The sequence below is a fragment of the Melospiza georgiana genome, chromosome 5, assembly GCF_028018845.1.
Source record: "Melospiza georgiana isolate bMelGeo1 chromosome 5, bMelGeo1.pri, whole genome shotgun sequence".
Classification (NCBI taxonomy): Eukaryota; Metazoa; Chordata; class Aves; order Passeriformes; family Passerellidae; genus Melospiza; species Melospiza georgiana.
This window is the reverse complement of record NC_080434.1, coordinates 18,174,695-18,198,577: the sequence shown is the minus strand read 5'-3', so window position 1 is coordinate 18,198,577 and position 23,883 is coordinate 18,174,695. Positions and strand designations below refer to the sequence as shown.

The following is a 23,883-nucleotide window of genomic DNA, read 5'->3' as shown; positions in this document are numbered from 1 at the left end:
ATGCTAATTGAGACTTGGCCATGACACACTCCAGACCTCCTATGCTCTGCTTTTGCATTCTAAAGACAGCTTCTGCATCCTGTGCTTGGTGTACAAGAGGTTGCAAAATACAATTCTTGGGGTTTTTTTCTGTCATCTGTAGAGAGACATCCTCCTGCACAGGGATTTAAGGCAGGCCACTTGATAAGTGGTAGGTCCTCTTACCTCTTCGTGTGTGGGCTCCTTTGGATTGTCACTGTCCCTTCACTTCTTTACAGGGGAATGATAAGCATGTGCCTGTCAGGGTGATTGGGAAGAAAACACATTCTTTCTCCATGATAAAATCACTTGATTTGGTTACAGGGCTTTGTGTTTCCTTTATTTTGATCACATGAAGGAAAAGGGCAGCAAGGAGACTAGGGAATGGTGAAAGGCTGGATGGCATTCCTTAGCCATCACTCCTTCAGCAAAACTTGAGAGCATGAGCTTTTCCACTAGTTTAAAATGCAGCATGCAGGTTTTCTGCTGCACCTGAGTTTGCAATGCTTAGCACCTTCAAGATCTGTCTCAGCTGTCCTTGAGAACTACCTGGGTTAGTAAGGTGGGATTATTCAGTTAGCAGTATTTTGGTTTTATTTTTCATTTTCCTTCTTGTACAAATGAAAGGAAGCTTTAATTAGGACAAAAAAATCTCTCACTGCTCCCATCCGTCATCCAGGATGCAGGATTTTCAAAGTTTATTTTAAGCATTCGAGGTAAGAATAGTGGGTTCAGATGAAATGATGTTAAAATCTTTTACCTTAAGTACCTGGAAAAGTAAAGAAAGCCATCAGAGACTTCTTGAAAAGACTCTTCTTTCATTTTATTTTTTTCTGCATGGCAGTTTCCTCCTTTGCATTGGCTGGTGGTGGATATTTCAAGGATGTTTATATCTTGGTGTGGAAATACATTTTTTTTTGGTTAAGAAATGTGTATTTTTATTGCTAGACAGTGCAATAGTACAAATATTAAATATTTCTGTCCGAAAGGTAATAAAACAACTTCTTTACAACCAAAATGTTGACTCACTTTTTTTGTTTGTTTTTCTTGAATAATTGGGCTACAATGCACAAATCTTAGCCAAATATCTTTGGTGTGCTTTTTAAGAGTTGTCTTAATTGCAAGCTCCACAGCATTTGCATTCTTGGAGTGTCCTGCTGCTGTCATACATGTTTGATGCTGTCTTCAGTGGGGTTACAGACCTTGCCTTGTTTTCTCTTTTAGGTTTTCACATCACATGATTCCTGGTCCTCCAGGCCCTCACACAACTGGAATCCCTCACCCAGCTATTGTAACACCTCAAGTAAAACAAGAACATCTGCACAACGACAGTGAGCTAATGCATGTGTGAGTCTGCCTTTCTGCTCTAGCCCTTGATGAATAAACGTTTGAGAACTAACTCCATCTGAAGAAGAGTCAAGGATGCTTTAAAAAAGTGCCTTTCATGACCTCTTTGAATTTTAACTCTTCTCCTATAACTAAAACAGGGACTGGTGTTTGATAAGGGTAATGCGAAGCCATTTTTCATTCCAGTCCAACACTTTCAAGCTGTTGGCAACAGCCATCTCCATTCAACCATAATCATGAACCTGTCCAGTTGTGACTAGTGCTTGAGTGTGAACTCATGAACTTCTGCTGGAAAAGTTCTTACCTGCAAAATTCACTAGTAAAAAGCAGTGGCATTGCTTAGTACTCAAGGCAAAAGACCCAGGAAAGAAGGGGATGAGAAGCTATTCTCCTGCCTGTGGCAGTGGTCTTTTAGGGTACCATGGTTAGTCTTTCAGAAAGAGAATTGAGACAACTTTGGAGCAGATTCACAGATTAAATGTTACTTGCTAGAGAATGTCAACCTGATGTCCTTCCTGAGTATTAAACTAAAAGATAGGAAAGTGGATGGAACATGACCACTGCAATTCTCATTCCTAGTACTTAAGTGCTACTGTAACCATAAGTTAGTAATTTTCCACTGGATCTTTTTAGGTTGAAGGCAAATTAATGCTTTTTTTCCTTTCCTTTCCCTTTCCCAACCACGTTTTAGGAAGCCTCAGCACGAACAGAGAAAAGAACAAGAGCCAAAAAGACCTCATATTAAGAAACCTTTGAATGCTTTCATGTTGTACATGAAAGAAATGAGAGCAAACGTTGTAGCAGAGTGTACTCTGAAAGAAAGTGCAGCTATCAACCAGATCCTTGGCAGAAGGGTATGTACAGCAGGGTTTGTGTGCTGCTAATTTGTGTTTCCCTTAACTGAGTGTGAAGGCTGGCTTTCTGCTTGAGGTGATAACTTATGTGCAACTATCAAGTTAGCTACAGAAGATAAAACATGCAACAAAAATAAAAACAGTATCTTGACTTTCTTTTTTCAGCATTAGCAACATCATCAAATTTGTGTTTGTTCCACTCACGTTATGGTGTCAGAATCTCAGACATTAAATAACCTCAGTCACACATAGAAGGAGCATTCTAATCACATTCTGGTCCCTCCTTAGGATAGTGTCCATCAGGGCAGGAAGGGATCGTTCAGAGATGAACACTGGATGCCACTGGAGATGAAACTCAAAAGTGAATATAACATGGTCCAGTAGTAGCCACGCAGGTTGGTCATGTAGTCCAACATCTGCACAAAGCAGGTCCAGTTACATCAGGTTGCTCAGGAACCTTCCCAGCCAAGTTTTGAATGTCTCTGAAGCCATCAGCTGTGTACTGATGTGCCAGTTCATGTAGCAGAGCCATGCTGAGTGCTGGATGCTTCTGTGGCATGGTAGGTGTGTTTTGTACATTCCAGGCTCACAGAAAACCCTATGCAGGCCAACTCACAGACAGCCTTTGTGCTCTCTGCCAGTGTTGTTCATCCAAGGGAAGGCAGCAGAGGTAAATGCCCATTTTGCAATTGACTCCCAGAAATGAGGAAAGGGATGACTTTCTGTATTGATCTGAGTTTGAGTAGGGATTATTCAAATTCCCCATGAATACCTCCTTTTGATCACTGATCAAGGCAGTATTGAGAGGCACTGTGACTCTCTGAAAACCCTGTACTTTTAAGTGGGAAATCTCTACATGACCTTAAAGTGCTCCTTTTATATTACAGTTGGAAGACTTCCCCCTCCAAACAGAGCTGAAATCTAATGGTACTTGTCCCAGTTCATGCAGTCTTCTGCTTTCTGTTGTTGTTACTCCCCTTAAAGGACATCTTGGCACTTGCCTTTTCCATGCTTTCATGCAAGTCTCTAGGATCATCTATTAGCCATTTGCTAAGAGTTGGACTTGATGATCCTTGAGAGTCCCTTTCAACTCAAAGTATTCTGTGATCTGTGAATTACCCTTACAGGTGATGGCAGTCCCAGAGGACTGATCTTAGTTGCTTAGTGTGTCAGCCTTGTTTTCTTGGCCTGAACCAGGGCAGTGGCTTATTTATCTCTGTTTTGGTAAGGAATCAGCCTCAGTCTTGTGTGCTTTTTCTGCAGCTTGGACTCCTCTTTTCAAGTTACTATTCTCCATGAAAGTACCTCAAATTCCACTTCTCCTGTGGTGCAAACGGGGCATGAGTTATCCAATTGCTTGGGCATTAATTATTGTCAAATGTTTTGTGTTCAATCATCCTGGTCATTATTTACCCTGCTGTCCCAGAGGAGGAGCCACCTCTGTTCTCTTGAGCTGACACTTTGCATGCTGCTGGGCTCCAGCATTGTGTTTACCACCTTCCAGTTTTTGAATGTGCCTGCAGAGTTTGAGAGTTGCAGACAGGCTGAGCTCCTGGGCTCTCAACAACACATCCAACTTGCCAAGTCAAGGCAGACAAGAGCCATCCTCTGCTGTGTAACCAAACAACATATTAAATCATACAAAAGTGATGTGATCTGAAATCTTAGTTCTGTATGTCAGTCTTGTATGAAAGTCTTAATGATTTCTTAATGATTGTCTGGTTTTTAGATTTTTGAATAACTTTTTCTCCCCTTACTTCCCCATGGATGTTGTCAAACAAGAAGATGCATCTAATGCTGCAGCAGTGGAACTTAATTCTAAATAAAAGGCCTTTACTCCTTTACTCCTTCTGGTTCAGGTCTCTGATAGGTGTTTCAACAACAAAATTATTAGATACTAATGTAGCTGGTACCTTTCCAAATGTGCAGGTTGTGAGTTATTTTTGTTTGCCTTTTTTTGGGGGGGGGGGGGGGGGGGTTTACTTTTAAGTACATGAAACCAGGAGATTTATTCCTGCTTGGCTACAAAGGTCAACTCATATAATTTGTAATTTCTTTATCTTTGAAACTTTTGCAGTTGTCATTTCCTTTTTCAATCAGAAAGCAGGTACTTTAAATTTCAATACTTAGAAGTTGATTTTGGAATAGGGTTGTTGGTGCACGGAAAGCCTTCTGTGTTGGCATTGAAAACTTGTATCCAGGGGCTGCTTGAAACCAAGACAGCAGACCCTTCTGTCAAGGGGAGATTGCTGCCCTTGAAAAGCAGCACAAACCCCCTCAGTTCTGTCAGGAGCTAAAGGCTGGTTTTTGTTGCTGTTTTCTTGTTGGGGTTTGCTTTTGTTTGTTTGTTGTTGGTTTTTTTAAGTAGTGTTGGGAGAGAACGGTTCTGTGAGCAGATTATTTGGTGAGCCCTGTTTCCATAAATAATTTTGTCTTGCTCAAGGCACTTGGCAGTTGCAGAGCTGACAAATGCCTGAAAGTTGTTAATAAACACAGGTGCTTGTAATTGCTAATGAATTTCATTTTTGCAGTGGGGAAGGACTGAATCAAAGTCACTAAAACACTTGCTCAAGTCATCTGTTGCCTAGGTATAAGTTAGTTCCTAGTCTAAAGCTGTGTTTATTTTGTTTGCAGTGGCATGCTCTCTCCCGTGAAGAACAAGCAAAATATTATGAACTAGCTCGTAAAGAAAGGCAGCTACACATGCAGCTTTATCCAGGCTGGTCTGCAAGAGACAACTATGTAAGTCACTCACTTGAAGGTTCTTTTTTAAAATTCACTTTCTTTTTGTAATTTCTAAAATTATTATTGTTTCTTATTTTCCTCTATAACTTGTGGAAAGTTCTGGATGAAGAGATGGTGAACATACATATAGCATAAACCAAAACAAAAGTGAAAACAAAAATTTGTTTTCACTTCAAGCACCCAGAAAACTTGGTATTTTGTTGTCGAGATGCTTCTTACAAAATTCACAGTTTTTGAGGGGAAAAAATAGCATGGAAAGTTTTTTTTTCCTAAGACAATGGCCAGTACTGTCTGGAAGCTCATGTTGTACTGCACACCTCTGAATTTTCCCTCATTTTCTATCTGATAAGTTATTATCCAGAAATCTTTCTTAGACCTGAGAAAAAAAGGGATGTTTTATTTTCAGGAGAACTGCAAGCCCAGGGGTCTAAGGCAGACTAAACTTCAGATGAAATTAATTCAGAATGGTCCATATGGAAATCTTGTATAAGTAACCTTCATGATAGCGCCTACTGTTATAGGCTCTATACATATATATATATATATATATATATATATATATATGTATGTATATATGTCTATAGGCTCATATACCTATATATATGTATACGTTAAGAAGTTTTCTTACAATTATTCTTGTTTTATAATTAAATATCCAATAGGCTGCGCTGCATGGTTGCACTCTGGTGCCTACAGTGAGCTGTCAGTGTAGCCAAATGTGATGAAATCAAACTCAGATGCTGCAGTCCTGAGAGACTGATCCTAACCTGAGCTCTGAGCTGCTTTCTGTCCCTCCATTAGATGTGACACCATCTACTGGGATAGGAAATGTACATGATATATCTGGCTCAATTTTCCTTCTGCATTAGGGGGACAGCAGCTTTTCTCTACTTCAGTGATGTCTTTGGACATTGAGGATTGAGGTACCTAAACACAGTGTTAACAGAAACTGTAGAAACTAGCAGAGAATGCATTGACACAGAAACTATGTGATCATCTCAGAAGGAAATGCCCTGGTCTTGCTGACATGCATGCCCAGTTTTCTAAGCACAGCCACAACTGAAAGCCCTAGCAGCTTCTTTCTGTCCTTTCTATACAGCCAATAAACTGTCCTGCCACTACACAGGTAGGGTTTATTTCCAGTAGCCAGACCATGTCAACAGAGCTGCTTTGAAATACAGCTGGGAACAAACAGGGTCTTAGGGAAGATTCCCTGGAAACAAGGAGGTTTAGCTTGTCTCAAATTGACTTGCTGGAAAATCACACCACTTTGGAGTCTTGTCAGCTCGTGCTTACTGGCCATCAGGCTTCAGCATGGTCCTGTGCTGTTTGACCATGTGGCTTTGAGAAGCTGTGCTCTGCCCCAGCCTGTGCCACACAGCACGAGCAGCAGACCTGCGCTTTCTGAAACGCCTTGACAGACATTTGCAGAGTGTGAGGTGGCACGTATGAGTTATCTCTTTGATGTGCTTCCAGCCTACATCCTGTGTGGAAGTATAGCTCTGACATACTCCAGTCCTGTATGTTACAATGAAGAACTCTGCTGGCTTCCTCCTGCTGCCCTCCCCTCTGCCTCTCAGGGAATGCACACGCTCTGCAGTGGTGGTCAGACAGTGATCATAGGAGAGCACACTGTATCACTGAAACCTTTTCAGATATATAGTATCTTTTTTTTTTTTCTCTTTGGTTTTCCTAACTTAGGCAGTCAAAAAGTGAAATTTTAATTACTTATCACAGGTATTACTGTAGTGTTTTGAGGGTTGGAAGTTACTTAGGGATGGTTCTTCTGTTTCACAAAACAGTACAAGTGAAAAAAGTGTACTGCTTGGTTTTAGTTCTTTTATTTTGATTTGCCCGGTTTTAGGAATTTTGCCTGATTTTAGGAATTCGAAGAAAATGTTAAACATTGTTATTCAACAGTTGAAACTATCTTTTCCATATCTTTTTATTACTGATACCCAAAGCAGTCATGCAAAATTGTGTGATAGACATGAGAAGCACAATGTTTCCACAATGTGAGGGTTGATGTGTGCTGCAGTTGTCAGAAACTATCTTACTTGGGAATGCTTACAACTAGTTTTCAGCCCAGCCTTCTATTTGTTCACTTGTGCTATCTCATAGGTAGATCTCAGATCAGCTTTCAGTTTATGTTTTAGCACTTGAAGTCAGCCTGACATATAGAGAGCAAAACAAATCTTCCTCCCAAGACTTTTCCATGTTAACATCTGCAGTAATGCACTTTCCTCTCAAAAAAGCATTGCCTTGGTGCCTAAGTGATAAAGCATATTGCTGGGAGCTCCCCAGAGCCCTTGAAATGTGTTTTCCAACTTATAGTCTTGGTCCTGACTTTGGGATCTTGCTCACAAGGCATTGGCCAGCCCAATTGCCAGCCTTGGGATAAATAAGGACAGGAGCTTGAAAGTCAGGCAGGCCCAGACTGTCAGAGCAGAGTGGAGGCTACTTAAGTTCATGTGCTGGAGCTTCACCACAGCCTGTATTTGGAGTCCTTCCTTGCTGTCCTATCAATCAGTGAGCACTGCAGGGGTTTGAGGTGGTTTCTCACATCACCTGCTGTCCATCCCAGTACTTTGCAGAGCCAGTGTGTGGAAAGATGTGTGCCAGCTCCTCAGCCCTTCCCCTCTGAGGCCACTGTGTGTGTGGCATGCTCTGTGCTGGGACATGCAGCTGCCAGCCATGAGAGTGGGGGCCAGAGGATGGGCAGCAGGCTGCAGCCCTGCTCACAGCAACTGCATCAGCCTTTGCCAGAGCTCATCTGTTGCAGCCTGTCTGGAGGCTTCTTTAAAACATAAATGGACACGATTTTTTTCTTAAAACACACACAAAAAGCTTTCACTGATTATAGAGGGCAGTAAAGACAAGACATATGGAGGAATATCAGTGGTGGTTAGGGTGATGCAAGATGACTGAGGTTTAAAATTGTGGGTCTAAGCTGACCTTTTGTTTCAATTGACAGAGACTGTGTGAAGCAGGAGCTGTGGCCATTTCCATAGAAGGGGTGCAGGAGAAGGCTGAGTGTGTAGGTTGGCAGGCTGTGGCCAGTGTGGTCTCTCAGAAAGACAGCTGCCAGGCATTTATTTGTGTTCTGCACTTCAGCCATGTTAAGGGTGCTCTGCTGTACAGTCTCTGCTGTTTGGTTATTGCAGAGCGTGCTCTCCGGGCACAGCCACACCAGATTTGGCTTTTGTTCAGGTACCAACATTATCAGAACAGCTTTTGTGGGCTGGTTTGCACCCTGGGGACAAGTGATGGTCGTCCTAGGTACTTTCAACACCCTGTCTGCTCCTACCATGTGTGACAGTGTAAGTATCTGAATGTGTGAAGAGTTCTTGTAAGAGCCATAAATTATGGTATCAACATACGTGTCATCAGATTATTGAGCGTGAGAAGGCTTTTTGGTGCTTGCGGCTGCCAGTGGTAGTTGAAAAACTGCCAGAAATTGTAATTCCATGTGGATGTAAATATATGTATTGCTGATGTGCATATTTCTCCTTAGATGCTCAGAGCAAACTTTGTTACCATTGAACTCATTAAAATTGGGATAGAAAAGCTACCCTGAAAATAATTGGGCTTTTCCCTAACATTTTCAGTGTCCAGATGACTTTTGCTGTGAGGTAAGTGACAAAAAAGTTCTATGAATGTAATGGCACGATAAAATTTCCTATTTTTCAGGGGAAGAAAAAGAAGAGGAAGAGAGAAAAGTTACAGGAATCAGCATCAGGTAGGCCATGACCACCTCTTACTTGCCATTTACCTCAGGTATATTTTAGAAACCAGGGCTTGCGCTATTTAATTTTTACGAGCTTTTGTCTAACACTTGCTTCTGATGGATGTTTTAAGATATTTCACTTGGAATGTAAGCTTGTGAACATGCACACAACCCATGCCTGCTTTCCCTTACACCTTTCTGAGCAGCAGTCCTGATGGCATCAACATTTTTGGCTGAACTTACGCATTGCTGCAAACCCTGTCCTGTTTTACCTTTGCTTTTCTCCTCAATCCGTGTTGTATCATCTTTAGACTTAACTGTGGCTCAAATACTGTGTGGTATTTTTGGACACTGGAAGCTTTACACAGACCTTTTGTAGTAGCTGTATTTTATCTCACTGTATTTTACATTTCTTTGTACACTAACAGCTGCCTAGTAGGTTGGCTAAAAGCATCAGTGAGGTCTCCTCTTTGTCTTTAAAATATGTATTAAGAAACACCCTGTTTTCCCCAACAAAAAATGGCTGGTATAAGAACCATAAAAAAAACCCCCAAACAACAAAACCAAAAATTACACACAAAAAAATTCCATGTAACACTGTAGCAAACAAACTTACTTGGAATGTGCAAAAACTCTGTAACAGAAATTTGTTAAAGGAAAACAATCTTCTACAGGTACAGGCCCCAGAATGACAGCTGCCTACATCTGAAGCATGGTAAGAACATCTCTAAAGCTTTCCTGCTGATAAAACTGAATTGTAAAATATGGCTTCTTATAAATTTTTTGCAATAATATGGATTTAGCAAAAATTGCAGAGCTACCATATCCCAAAGCTAATGTTACTTTGATTACTGATGGTTTTTATACCGGCTATCTATTAGGTGTTCACCATTTCACTGCTTAACCATAACATTTTCAAATTGATCACACCTCACTGACTCAATGCAAGTCTGCCTGTGAACCAGGGATGGGTTTATTAAGTGGTGCAAGCCCTCCCAGACTGTCACAGCTCATATAAGAGCAGGGTAGACACTGGCTTTGAAGCACATTTTATGTCCTGACATCAACAAGATTCTGGCTGGCTGGGTACACCTTTTAAAAACAATTTATTCACCTGTATACTAACAAAACACCTGCTAAGAAAATGGGACTGTATTTCAGTTGTTTCAAGAAATTTTCCCACAGCTGTAACAGTGGTATTTCATTTGCGGTGCAGGTTGGGGTTTTTTGTGGTCGTTGTATTTCCAGCATGTGTTTTCTTTCTTTATATCATATTACCTGCACTAAGGGTGGAATGCCTAGTGATTGCACATGTGCAATAACACCATCTAGTCAGCTTGTGAGTGCACACAGTACCACAGTGAGATTCTAATTTCTCAGTGTCTGTGTTGGAAGGCTGGTCCTTCTCTTCCTCTCAGCATGATGTGTTTTCTAGTAGGAATGGCATTAATTTGAAGTAATAGTAGCTTCTAAGCTACTAACCTATACTGCACCTGGGAGATCCCTAGGAATTCCAGGAATCATGCAAAAAAACCAACAAAACCCCAACTTTTCCAAATCACCTATGTGCTGTATGAGAAATGGGCTCTGTCCTCTTCCTCTGCCTTGTTTGGCCACGGGTTCCCTGTGGTGCTCCAGAGCAGTCAGCAAAGCAGGCTCCTGTTGGCCTTCTGCTCTGCTCTGACTTTCTAGGCCTGAGAAAGCCAACTTCACTTTGCTGTGTGCAGTGTGTCAGTCAGCAGTCAGCATGATTCAAGCCTCTTCTGAAGTTATGCCATTATGTTGGTTAGTCTAAACTTAAGACTTTGGTGGTTTGTTTGTTGTGTTTTTTTTAAGCTGAAGTGAAAAGACAAAATGTGTGCTCTTTTTTTCTTCCTAATAAGCAGAAGTTTTTCAGGCAAGGCAGCCTTACCCTTTGCAATGTGCCTGAGTCATGCTGCTTTGAGATGATGTGGATTGCAGTGTTGGGGTTCTGTAGTCTATACAACAAATGTAGCTGTGAAATATTGTTACTTAGAGCATTATACCTACTGAAAAATAAAGTGCTTTAACCTTGAGTTTTATAATTGATATTTCAGCTTAGTTGCCCACATCCATGACTCTTGTGAACATTTTTCACTTTGATCTTAACACAGTACCAGTAGGCAAAATACCCATAATTTTATCTGAACTCGTGCAGAGTATTTGATTGGGATTGGAATACAACTAAGGTTCAAGTGACAGAGTAAAAACAGGAAATATTTGGTTTCTTGGATGCCTTACAGTCTTGCCTATGCTGACCTACTTTTGTTGGAGTTTCTCTGCATTTTCTGTATTACAGGTTGAATGTTCTGAATGTGGAGGCTTTTTCTCTCCCTTTGACCTTTACATTGCTGCCTTCCTGAGTCCTCTTTGACTTTGTAACAGTGTCAAAACTGTTGACAATATCTGTCTCTCTGTCTTCAGGCAATTTGTAACACAGAGTCTGAGAACAGTAGTATGTTCTTCAGGGAAAGGGAAGTGTGCTGTTGACTCCATATATGCATGTGAAGGCAGCCTCTTTAAGTGTTTCATGCTGAGTGAATGATCTGCTCTGGAGATGTGCAGATGTGCTCTTGCTGGAAGTAGATGCACAGAATGATTTAGGGAACCTGAATCAACCAGACTTCAAAGTAAACTTCTGAAGGTTAAGGCTCTTGCCCTCTGCAAGCCTAATCCAAAGAATGTTTTGCCCACAAGCATAATATCTTACCAGGCCCACAGCAGAGCTGTTGTAGTCTTTACTGGATGGAGATAATAAGTTTGAGAATAGCTTTCTTACTCGTATGGATGGTGTAAGGAAGAGGGAGAAGGAGGGTGGGAGGTCTGGGAAGGAGACAAGCGTTCTGTTATCTGAGAAGAATCAGAAATGAGTAGGTGGCAAGACCAAAGAAAGAATCTCAAGATCAGCACAAAGGCGATCAGCCAGGGCTGTAATTACAGTGATGTAAGTGAGAAGGATGAAATGGTGGGAGGGTTGTGTGGTGGGATGTTCAGAGGAAAGTAACGGAAGAGACATGCAAACAGACGTGATTTAAGATACTGTGAAAGTTTTGGGTGTGGGGTTTTTGTTGGGTTTTTTTTTTTTTTGTCCATGAACATTCAGCAAGTAACTGATTTTTAAGGTGGACCTCTAATCTTGCTTTATGACTTGAGCATGATTAGAGTGGTAAAGTCAAGGTGGTAGCATTAAGTTGCCCCCTTTCCAAGAGTTGTGCACAGTGGAAGGCATCTTATGGCTTCACTGCTTAGGATTGAACTAAGTTCTGTGAACTCCAACCTACTGAATGGCCAGTTTGTAAAACACTTCAGAATGCACTAGAAATACTGTGACACTCTGCACCAGTCTTTGCTATATTATCCTGGGTTACTCTAAAGTGTGTCCTTCAAGACTTGTGGAACTGTCCCTGGAAGGATTTTGTTTGCAGTTGATGTGGCCCAACAAACTGTTTGAAATAACTTTGATTTATTGAAGAAATAAGTGTTATTTATTCTCTTCTTTTGAAATCAACCAAGAGCGGAATTAAACCTGATAATGCTAAAAAATAAATTGAGGTGAGGCCAGGGAGGGAAGGGGAAATGAGGAAAGCTAAGATAAAGGACAAAATAGAGATCACCTGTTGAGCACCTTTCTGAAAGGTGAGTGGTGTTTTTTTTTACTTTAAGCACAGCTTTCTAGGGGATTTGTAAATAGAACCAATTCTGTCTTGGAAGTGGAGATTTCTAGTTTCCTATCCAGTCTGACTTTTGGAAGAAAAAACCCAGTGATTTTTGGCATCTTGTGAGTATTTTGAAATCAGCAAGGAAATAGAAGGGTACTAAGAAAAATTCCTCATTGTTCTGCAGCATGGAAATACTTAACTTCTTATGACTTGCTCTGTACAGAACTCTAAAAGGCTCATCATTCAACATATGGCAGGATGCAATTGGGAAACTACATAATTTAACATTGTGTTTTGGCATATCTTCAAGGGCTAAAAAGAGTGATAGAGAAGCTTAATAGACATCTGAAAACCTGTGAGAAGTTTATTTGTGGCTTGCAAAATTCCATGACAATTAGCATCTACATTAGCAAAGCTTTCAAAACCAAGAAAACTTGACTAATACTGATTTGCAATCAGAAGTACTTAAAAGGATCAGATTAAGACCATTTAACTTTGAAGAATGAATTATCTTAACATTTCAAACTTCCTATGTGGAAATTTGAGCCAAATTTCAGCACAGAAGTGATTCTTGAGCAGTAGTTTATGACTGGATTATGTTTTCCCTATTACGTAAAAATAAACTGGAGTGAGGCTGTGAAAGCAGACTCTAAAGTGGACCAGTCCACAGCCAGAATAGTGTGGAAAAGAAGTGTCTGATGACTGTGGTTGTGGTTGACCATAGGTTTCTGGCCAGCATTTGAGAAAGGAGATGCAAAGAGGATGTGGTACCTTCCTTTCTGAGGCATGTTTGCAAACCTGGGTTGTCCGGTGCTCTTGAAATTGCTGCTGGAGTAGTTAAAATTGAAACAAATGCTCCACCCCTTCCCCCTTCCCATAGCTCTTGACTGCTCAGAAGCTTTAAACAGAGCTTGGAGAACTTGCACAGAAGTTAGTCTCTGTGAGAATGTGTGTGGTGATGGTGGTGCAGAGATTTGTCCTGATTTGCTTTAAAAATTGCTTCCTGTGTGACCCATATTTCCCTATTCCCCAGTTGTCTATGAATAGTGGCCTTCAGCACAGGCAAGAGGGACAGAATGAGCAGAAAAAAAAATTTCTGCATCAAAATATTTGTATTATTTCAGATAGGTATAAAATTTCCATAGAAAATGAGTATAGCCCTCAGACAGATCCTGGCTAGGATTGAAAGGGACCTTAAAGATCATCTAGTTCCAATGCCTCCCAACCATGGCCAGGTACACCTTCCACTAGACCAGGTTATTCAAAACCTCATCAAATCTGGCCTTGAACACTTCCAGAGATGGGGCAACTTCCCTGGGCCTCACCACCCTCACATTAAAGAATTTTCTTCCTAATATCCAATCTAAAGCTATCCTCTGTCAGTTTAAAGCCACTCTCCCTTGTCCTATCACCACATGGCACTGAAAGAAGTCCCTCTCCAGCTTTTCTGTAGGCCCCCTTTAGGAACTGGAAGACTGTTGTAAGGTTTCACTGGAACTTTCTCCAGGCTGAAGAAGCCCAACTCTCTTAGCCTGTCTGCAGAGGAGAGCTGCTCCAGCCCTCTGAGCATCTTTGTGCCCTTCTTTGGGATCAATCCAATGTGCTTTTACTGTTGGGGACCCCAGAGCTGGATGTAGCACTGCAGGTGGGGTCTCAGCAGAGCAGAGCAGAGGGGCAGAATCCCCTCCCTTGCCCTGATGGCCAAGGTGCTCTGGATACAGCCCAGGATACAACTGAGTTTCTGGGCTGTGAGTGCACATGGCTGGGTTTCTTCCACCAACACCTCCACCTGCTCTCAGTCCATCCTCCACCCAGCCTGTATTTGTGCTTGGGATTGCTTTGACCCAGTTGCTGGACCTGGCACTTGTCAAACCTTATGAGGTTTGCACAGCTCACCTCTCAAGCCTGCCCATGTCCCTCTGGATGGCATTCTGTCCCTTCTGTGTGTCCCTCCAGCAACTTAATTCTGATCTGACATCAATCTTGCTGGGGTGAAAGACAGAAGCCCTCCTCTCTTTCAGACTGTCTGACATCAAGGAAAAGGTCAGAAGAGCAAACCTGAAGAGAAGCCATGGCTTTGCTCTTCTGACCATGCAGGTGGCAGGTACAGAGGGGCACTGACACCTGCTGGGAGAGGTCATCAGAGCAGACCCAGGTCCCTGCTTCCCATTATCATCCTGGTGGAGGGCCCTTGTGAAGGGAAGGAAGGAAGGAAGGCAGGAAGGAAGGAAGAGCTGTTTTCAGTGCAATCACGCTGTGGGAGGCGTAAGTGAGGGTAGTAGCAAAGCATAGGTTTTACAAATTAAAGAACACAGAACACTTTCGACTAGATAATGAGCATAGATATGGGATTAGAGAAATAAGAAAAAATGTTAAGCACAGTGCCGTCAGTTATGAAGCTTTTCATACTTTAAATTGACACTGACAAATGGAAAAAATAGGTAATTCAGGAGGTCGATGTATATGTTTGTTTTGTTGGAGATACTCAAGTTGCAGAACCTACTGTGAAATTAGAGATGCTGAATGAAGTTTGAACTTAACCACTTTTACAAGTGATTAAAAAACCCCTTATTGTTTCACTTCTGAGGTGTTAGCAGTAGGTGGCTTGGGCTAGATCGAAGGAGAGCAGTGGGACAACTATTGTTCTAACTCTTCCTGTGGGATAGGGTGGGGACAGGGAGTTGACTGCTGGTGCACCATTCTTCTCTGGATAACAACGGTATATTTTGGTGGATTTAGTAAACTGACCACCAGACTGAGAAGTCTAAGGTCATGAGAAAAACTCTGTAGAAACAAACTGTTTCATAAATAAGATGTAAGGTTTTGAAATGTTGTTTCATTTCCAATTGGAAGCAAACTATAGAATTTTAGTGGTTTTCTCAGGTCTGCATTGCAGTTTCACTTTTTTTAGTGTATTTACATGAAAAATTTCAAAATGAGTTTTTGATACTGTGTTCCTGATGAGCTAGAAAGCAAGTTTTTATGGCACTGTCAAAGTCTTTCCCCTTTGTTTCTAGAGACTAAGCTTGGGTGAAATCTGTCTTGTAATTTCAACAGAATTGTATTCAAATGTAGTTCTATCAAAGCTTAGCAAACCCTAGCATACCCTAACACTGAGTTTTGCTTCCATTTGCCTCTGATTTTAGAGATTACGATTAAAGAGTTCTTCTGATATACGTGAATGCAAACCTAGCCATCCTGAAGACAAAACTAAAAGAACAGAACAAAACCAAAGAGTATTAACCGTGATATTGCAAAAGTCACTGCTAACAGATCAAACCTTCTCATACCAGTCAGTTCCTTAATCCCCTATTTTATGAATTTTTTTATGCAAGTCATCTTTTAAATCTCTGACCCTTTACCTGCGTGTTAAGATTGCACCATGCAGACAGTTTGGAAAGCTGTACAAGGAAGGAAGCTCATAGCATGGCCAGCTGAAGCACCATTGTCTGGCCAGTTAAAACATGAGCCTGGTGAGTCAGTGAGATGTTATGGGCTTTAGTGAGAGCTTTCAGAACAAGAGCTTTCAGCTCCTCCTTCCAAGGGTAGGAGCAAATGTTGGAAGCATTTGTGCAGTGAAGGTGTCACTGGCACTGGGGTGTAATGTGTGAGAAGGGTTAGAGGCAACTGAGGAAAATGGTACCAGCAACCATCTCTGAATGGCTGTTCTTGCCACAGGCATCAGTACAGTGGGATCAGGCCTTAAAGAGAGTTAAGTAGGCTTAAGTGAGCAGAGAGACATAATTTCTGGAGTTGCTTCCTCCTTGCGAAAGTCACAGGATATGTGTTCCCTCATTAATATTAAGTTGTATCAGAGTTAAACTCAGGAGTTATGAGAGCCTTGTATCTATCCTTCATCTCAGGGATACCTGAAATTGCACGTGGTAAAATATTATTGCCAAAATAACTACACAGAATTGGTTTCTATGGTGTAAAGGCAAATGCACACACTAGGTGGGACTGCATTTTGGTGAATAGTTGGTTTTCTTCACATATGTGGGTCTTTTGAGGTACCCAGACTTCCTGTTGTGTGTTTTGGACCAGAAGAGATTTTATGATAAGTGCATCCAAGTGAAGTTGGTATGTTTGAATTCTGTGGTGGTTTCTGTGTACTGCTGTCTTATGCTTTTAGTGTTGCTCTGTGGGTGCCTGTGCGTAGAAGAGTTGATGGAAGCTCAAGAAGTTATTCAGGTTACATCTGACTTGCCTTTGGTTTCATGAAAGCAACTACTTAAATTATTCCATATATCAGAAGATTTAACTGTTGAGATAGTCTTCCCAAGTACTGTAAATTCTAACCTATGTTTAATTGTGGCAGACAAAAGAGATCTAAAGAGGAAACTGTACCCGTGTTATTTCTTTCTTCTGAAAGAATCTTCACTTATTGCTTTACCAATACCTCATGTTCTTTGTTACAGCAGGTGAAAACTGAAGTAGCAATTTCAGCGCTCCTAGCTCTCAGTCTAGAAAACAAATAATTTTAAAAATAGTCTCCTGAATATTTATTATATGCCATAAATATACAGAAAGGAGACAAGCCTGTTTCTTCCTCCCTCTTCCTCGCCTTTAGGATACTGTTCCTCTTTAAGAAGCTGCTAGAGACAGCTGTCTAGAGGCAATCTGGTTTTTATTATAAACATGGTGCCTCTCTCCCCTCCCACACCCAACAGGAAAAGCATGTCTTGGGTCTTCCAGTAAGATAATTTAAAAGATTCTAGCTAAGTGATAAAGCTGGTAGTTTTGTGCTGCCTACACTGGGGGCCTTTGATAAGAGCCACACCTGCTTGGCACCATTGCCGTCAGCTGCACAAAACGGGAACCCTAAAATACCTGGGCGTTTTCTGTGTTGAAACTAATCTGCTCTGGAAGAGGCCTCTGGCTTGGGAAGGTGGGGGAGGAATATTCCTGCTGCTCACTTAATGCATCTAGCTGAGGTCAAACTGTGAGGACAGAAGTTAGGACTCCAGGCTCTACCTGTAGTCAATGAGGAGGTATTTTAGGGGCAGCTAATTCAGGGCATTTAAAACAACAGTGAATAATTTGCTGTTGGAGTTTCCGTTTAGTTAGCAGCAATGGACTGAGGTTAAAAGTAGCAAGGAGGATAGAGGGGTTAGACAGACCAAGAAGAACTTGATACTAACATAGTCTCAACATGGCAGCATCTGTTACAGTTTTATGGTACAATTTTGTGTCATTTCTTTGGATAGAAAGGCAGCTTAAAAAGTTTCCTCTGCTGCCTGCTGGTATCCAGCTCTTACAGAGAGGGCTTTTTCCTATCTCCTGTAGGTCTCTCCATCCATGTTTTGTAACAGCTTGTGGGACCCTGCAGCAAATTGGATTACTTAAATGACTGGGGTTTTGTTGGGAGGTGCTTTTTTTGTTTAGAAACAACAAGGGTTGTGGAGTGTTTGTTTGTGTTTGCCCTGAACATCTCAAGGATCTGGTTTGGGCTAAACCCACAAACCATGGCACAGCTGGGCAGGAAGAGGAGCAGACGGCAGCGCCGGCTTCTATCTGCTTGTGCCTGATTGTGCCTGAAACCCTCTCCAACTCTGCTGTTAAAGAAAATACAGAGGGACTTCACAAACACCACGAATTGCCCTGATAAATAATGACCTGGTTTTGCATAGCTGGCTTTCTGGAGTATTGAATAAACCATGGCTGGCAGTAAGTCGAACATATCTGGTTTGGACTTACAAAGAAAATGACAGTTTCAGCTTTTGGGTCCCTGAATTTGCCATGTTGTTTGAAGTACTGTATTAAAAGACGGGTTTGGATATGAACTTTTTTCTTTTAAAAAAAACAAACATGGAACTGCCTGTTGTATGTAGTCTTGTCTCTCCTTAGAACTGTATCCAAACAATGTGATAGGAAAAGGTATAGGGAAAAAAGTACTTTGTTCAAAATGTTTAATATCCCTTGCCCTCTGTGAAGGGTTAGGTATCTCTTTTACTCAGTACTTATTCCTGTATTGATCCGGACATTCCTGACTTTCTTCAATAACCTTTTCTGATGAGCATGACCTGGATGAAGCTGCATAATTCTCTCCCTTGTTCTAGAAAAGTTAAAAGATCAGAGGAGGAGAACAAAACTTTTACAGACCCAGCCTTCATCCATCTCATTCTGAAGCATGGGGAGGACTTCAGATCCCCTTGTGATCCCCTTAGCCACTGAGCCCAGGCTTGCTAGGAGAATTTAGTTTTACTGCAGCAATTCCTGAATTAGTTTTATCACTTCAATAGTAAGGCTTTTCTTTTTGCACTTCATTATTCTTGAATCTTATGTCTGTTTCTTACTCGAGGTGTTGTTTTCTTTTTCTTTTTCCCCTTTCCTCCTGCAGTCAGATGTACACTGCAAATGGCACAGACAGTGCCTCCTATTGTGGCTCAGGCTCAAGACTTCACATATGTAAAATGTGACTTGCAGCACTTTCTTTGAAGCCTAACCACAGCCAGGGAGCTGTAATTGCAGTCTTTGATTTGTGCCGACTTCGCTTGTGGATTGGGCTTTGCTAGGGCATGCCTCGCCTGGCGAGACTTCAGCTGCAGCCCCCCAGTGAAGCCTTAGATGTGGGAAGTCTTCAGTCTCCTTAGCACATGCCTGTGGTTTCTTGAAAAGAATCCTGATTTGACCTGTTTTATATCTGTAAGGCAACACCATCATCACTCGTATTTTTTAGGTATTATTTGGTTTATCAGCAGTAGAAGCAATTTCCAGCGTGTAGCCTTAATGTGCAGCCAGGGAAAGGCTGGGTTCTAGATGCTGTTTTCAGGATAGCTACTCTATAATTTGCTGTACTGCTTGGAAATAAAAATACGTGGGGCTTCCCTGTGCCTGTCCCCTTCCAGAATCACCGTGGTGTCTGCAGCCTCTCTGGAGGAGCTGGGCATAGTTAGGAGCTATGGAAAGGAGGCAGGCGCTGCAGTGCTGCCTCTGGATTGAGAAAGAAGCAATGGCTGCTGTTGGAAAAAGCTGAGGGCCAGAGCAAGGCCACGGTCGCTATTTTAACCTCCTGACTTCAAAGACAGCTTGCTGGTAAGGGAAGGGGGGAGGAGGCAGGGAACCATCTCAACAGAAGAGCATTTCATTTCCTTCAGTGAAGTAGACATTCCTGGCTGCTAATGGGGAGTTGCTCTGAATCACAGCGCTTGTATCAGACTGCTGTGAACTACTGGCCTGGCGCCTCAAGGCCATTCCTCAACAGGAAGCTGAATGTTTTCATGTAAGACTGAGAGGAAAACCTTCCCAGGAAGAGCAACCTGGACCAAACCTTTGAAAATCTGGGATGAAAAGGCACAAAATAAATATAAAGCTGCAGGGTGCTCTCCCCAGTGTTGCTCTGCTGTTTGCTTGGCCTCTCTTTCGTGCTCCTTGGAAAGGTAGAGCCCTTCGTAGCTCTTTGATCCGCACGTGTTACGGAGCACTGTGCTACTTTATAAAAAAGTAAAAAAAAGGCAGGAAGCTCAGGAGGCTTTTTTTAGTTGGGACATGGGCTGGTTTTATGAGGAAATAGGAATTGAATTAGTCAATACAGACCACCTCTGTTAAAACTGCTGGTTTGCCAGTGGACTTTTAGCTGTTCAAGAGGCCTCAGTGGCTTTAAATGTCCTTTTGTGGCTACCAGCAGCAGGTGTGAGCTATTTCTTGTGTATCAGGGATGGCACTATGTAGGCAACAAGGGAGTCTGCATTAAATCTAAGCTATACAGAGCAGTTTGCTATCAATACATGCTGGTCTTTTCTACCTTAGTCTGCAGCTAAAGTTAAGTGTCCTCAGCTTTCCTTTCTGCTGTAACAATAGCCACATGGGTGACCTCTGATAAGGAGTCAACTTGTTTAATAAGATTTTGGGACCTCAGCTTATGCTGATTAAATTCAAAGGGTACAAAATCAGTTTTAGAGGCTTTCTAGCCTGGACTACATGAGGCAGTGTAGCTCCTTACTCAGGAGCTGCCACACTCGTCAGCCACTATGAGTGAAACACTTTGTGTGGCAATGGTTTACAGGGAAGCTGCAGCAGATGGGAGGTGGGTGCTTAGTTATAAATGGCCCTGGTTAAATACTGCTGAAATGTAATGTAATGTAAATTTTGCTGATTAACTCAGCTTGTAGCTCTTGCAGGCTTAAGCAGTCTATCTATCATGATTAGTCTAAAAGAAGTTTAACTTGTGGTTTAAACCATTTCTTCATAAACTTGTTCTGTCTTGCCTTGTCTGACTCAAGGTGCTGGCAGTGTATCTTTATGTGACTAAGCATTTTGTCTTTCTTCTGGTGAAAATTCGTTTACCTTCTCCACTGAACTGCATTCTTGTGCTAATTTTGATCACTCTCAAAAGCTTTGCTCACCAAACCTTCTATTTGTTAGGCAATTGAGTAGTACATGGAGACCTAGAGGTTAATGTTGATTTTTCTGAAATACCAATAATCCCCAAACAGTTACTGGAGAGCATGTGTCCATGAATGGAATAATGTCTGACTTGTTAGAAAGATTTTGGGTGGAGACCCTCTTATAACTCACTTGTCTGGATCAGAATGGCAAGGGTGATGGTTGAGTTGGCAATTTCATAAATCAGCTGATGTAACCTAGACTGTGCTCCTCTGGATCAGCAATTCCTATTAGGCCTGTACTGTGGGCCATTTCACATGCTCGAAGAATATAAATCTCTTCCAAGATCTAGTGAACTTTACTGCTAGGGAGGAGGCCCATGGATCTTACACAGCTGGAAGATGTTCCCTACTCCACTGAAGAGCAGAATAAATCCTCCCCAGTCATGAGGATGGATGGTAGAATCAGTGTTCACACAAGCCTCATCCACCACATACCTCTACCAAACTGCTTGCAGAAGACAGCATTTTTTCATGTGTGCAGGGAGTAGAGCCTGAGGCTCTGAAAGAGAGGTTTAATTGACCTCAACCACTGCACTGCAGTACTAAAGCCTGAGGATGTCTAATTTTGTAATGGTATCTGGGTCAAATGTTGTAGATAAATGAAATCCACTACTAAAGGGAAGAAATTCTGTAATATGCTGGATGTTTGAAACCCCACCTTTCTAGTTGGTATCTCTTTACAATGCAAAGTACTTTCCATAAATATAGTTGCAAACTTCAAGCAAAAGCAAGTAGTAATAAATTCTGCATTTAACTTTGACATTGTAATGCACATTCCACTAATAGAGCTGTAAGAGTTACAGTGACCCATCACCAGCTTGTTTGAAGAATTTTTTTTTAAAGACTCCAGATAGTCTTTATCACACTCTCTCTCTCTCTTTCCTCCCCTTCGCTGTAGGTGGGAAAAGAAATGCTTTCTCAACTTGCAAAGCAAAGGCGGCGACACCAGGACCCCTTCTGGAGATGGAAGCTTGTTAAACCCTAGGTGTGTCCTTCATCCACACAGACCACCCCAAGGAGTCTGTCTAGGATGTCATCCACCCTGATGTCACTGCTAGAGACACTGAATCATAAAGACAATCACTGCCAAAATCCTTCACTATCACGAGGTCCAGCCCTGATATAAATAGAGCAAATGAGCTCCTGGGTCAGCAGAGCAGCTTTTGTCTTCACCTCTGCCTTGCACTCTTAAGCCCCCATCTCATCTGTGTCCATATTGAGTCAGCAAACACAGTAGCATGGCTGTCTGTGCCTGCTTCAGCCAGCAGAATTCCGTAGACCACAGCTGCCCCACACAGCACATCAAGGGATGGAATTTGCCTGGACCAGGATGACGCGCTCAACCTTTTTATTTAATGGTGCGACAGGATCAATTTTGGTTTTAGCTTTTTTTAAGAAACTTGAATGCTTTTATATTTTAACTTTTAGTTTGTAATTTCTTTGGTGTATATTTTACTAGGTATGAGCTTAAACAAGTGTCAAAAATCTGAAATACTTTTTAAGTAAAAGGAGTTTTTCTTTTTTTTTTTTTTTCTTCCAGAGGAAAAAATCTGTATGGAAAAAAGGTGGCTGTTTTGTTAAACTATTTGTAACAAATAGTGGCCTCTCAGTCTATATAATACAGTGTCCTATAGAAATAAATAAATGTAACAACAGTCAGCTGGTCAGTAGACATGTTAGTCTTGCATCATCTACTCTGTAAACATAAGCAATACATTCAGCAAATCTGACTGCAGTGAGTTCTCCTTCTCACCCATTCCCCTTCTCCTTGTAAAAAGCCCAGCACTTGAATTATTACTTCAATTGTTCTGTATTTGTATCTGTTTTTGTTAGCCTGTTAGTGGGATTTTATGCCAGTTGTTGAAATGAGCATTGATGTACCCATTTTTTAAAATAGTAAGGCACAGCCTTTGCCAAAAATACTGTCAACCAATTTTTTTTTGTCATTCCAGTTTGAGTTAATGTGCTGAGCATTTGTTTTTTAATAAAAGCTTTGTAATAAAATGGAATTTAACTGTCTTTAAAATTGGATTAAAAAAAACAACCAAAAATGGGTTTTGGTAGAAGCAAGCTCAGGAAGGCACAATCACTTGTAAGGCTGAAGACTTTTGGCTCAGTCTTCTGTTGTAGGAAATACAGTGTGTCTGGCTGTTTGCTCACCTGAAGTGATTTTGGAAAATGACTTTTTCTTTGAAAAATGAGAAGTCTCAGATCCATAGCAAGAATAAGGAATGGGGATGGTCCCTTGTGCTCTCAGTTAGCTTTGGCCTAAGTGGAAGTATTAAGGATCCCTCCGTCATCATTTTCCTAGCAAAATCTTAGGGAAGGGCAGTGGTTTTAAGCTGATGATTACAAATAAGGATTTGCTTCTTTCTGGATGCGCTCCATGCCCACACAAGAGGTAGAGGCCTGCAGTTAAATTTGTTGTAGCTGTATAAATAATTCCTCAGTCAGAGACTGAAGCTGGCTGCACAATCAGCTGTTCAAGGCCTGGTTTCATGGTCTGAGATCCAGAGTCAGCATGGCCTGCCTACTGCCAGTGGTGCCTGGGAGATGTTCCTGCCATAGCAAGCAGCACAGCTGCCTCACCTCTACTAAGGGATGTAAGAAAACCAGACACTGGAGCCACAGGTGGAACTACTCCACCTGTTTTTGAGTGGGAAAGAAATATTATGAACTGTACGTTGAATCAGCATTCTTTATATTCCAGTTCCCAAATCTTGTTTGGCATGAGACTGGACTGAGTCAAGCTTAAGCTACAAGAAATGACATAGGTCAGTTACTGCCTAAGGAAGCTTTGGAATTGAATTGTTTATAAATGACCCTTTAACTCAGTTGCATAAGAAATTTCATAATTAAAAATGTTATAAAACAACTTCCTCTTCAACCACTGTGCACTGCACACATGCCCAGTTTTAAGGCTGTAACTAGCATATTAGTTCTTTCAATATTTATTTCTAGCAACTGGTGATTACGTTAAAAAAAAAAAAAAAGATAAACAAGTGACCAGGCTCTCAGATGGCAGGAGAAAATATCTCATGAGAGAATAGCAACTGTATACTGGAGTTTTGCAAGACTTGGCTATGTTTCCATTCAATTATCCCAGCCTTTGCTGGAAACCTGTC

General features: G+C 41.5%; 1 protein-coding gene across 4 annotated transcripts in view; it reads left to right on the top strand.

Moving 5' to 3' along the window:
- Nucleotides 1–23,593, top strand: part of LEF1 (lymphoid enhancer binding factor 1) — a 71,480-nt gene extending 47,887 nt beyond the window's left edge. For 2 of the 4 annotated variants that reach the window (XM_058024051.1, XM_058024049.1), the window contains 6 exons: nucleotides 1,243–1,365; nucleotides 2,057–2,219; nucleotides 4,854–4,961; nucleotides 8,655–8,703; nucleotides 9,366–9,406; nucleotides 21,657–21,738. In XM_058024051.1, coding sequence (XP_057880034.1) covers nucleotides 1,243–1,365; nucleotides 2,057–2,219; nucleotides 4,854–4,961; nucleotides 8,655–8,703; nucleotides 9,366–9,400 — 478 coding nt within the window. In that variant the 3' untranslated portion in view covers nucleotides 9,401–9,406; nucleotides 21,657–21,738. Of the gene's footprint in view, nucleotides 1–1,242; nucleotides 1,366–2,056; nucleotides 2,220–4,853; nucleotides 4,962–8,654; nucleotides 8,704–9,365; nucleotides 9,407–21,656 lie in introns of all 4 variants that reach the window. The other 2 variants (XM_058024050.1, XM_058024048.1) reach the window with 1 other exon arrangement.
- Nucleotides 23,594–23,883: the final 290 nt, after the last annotated feature.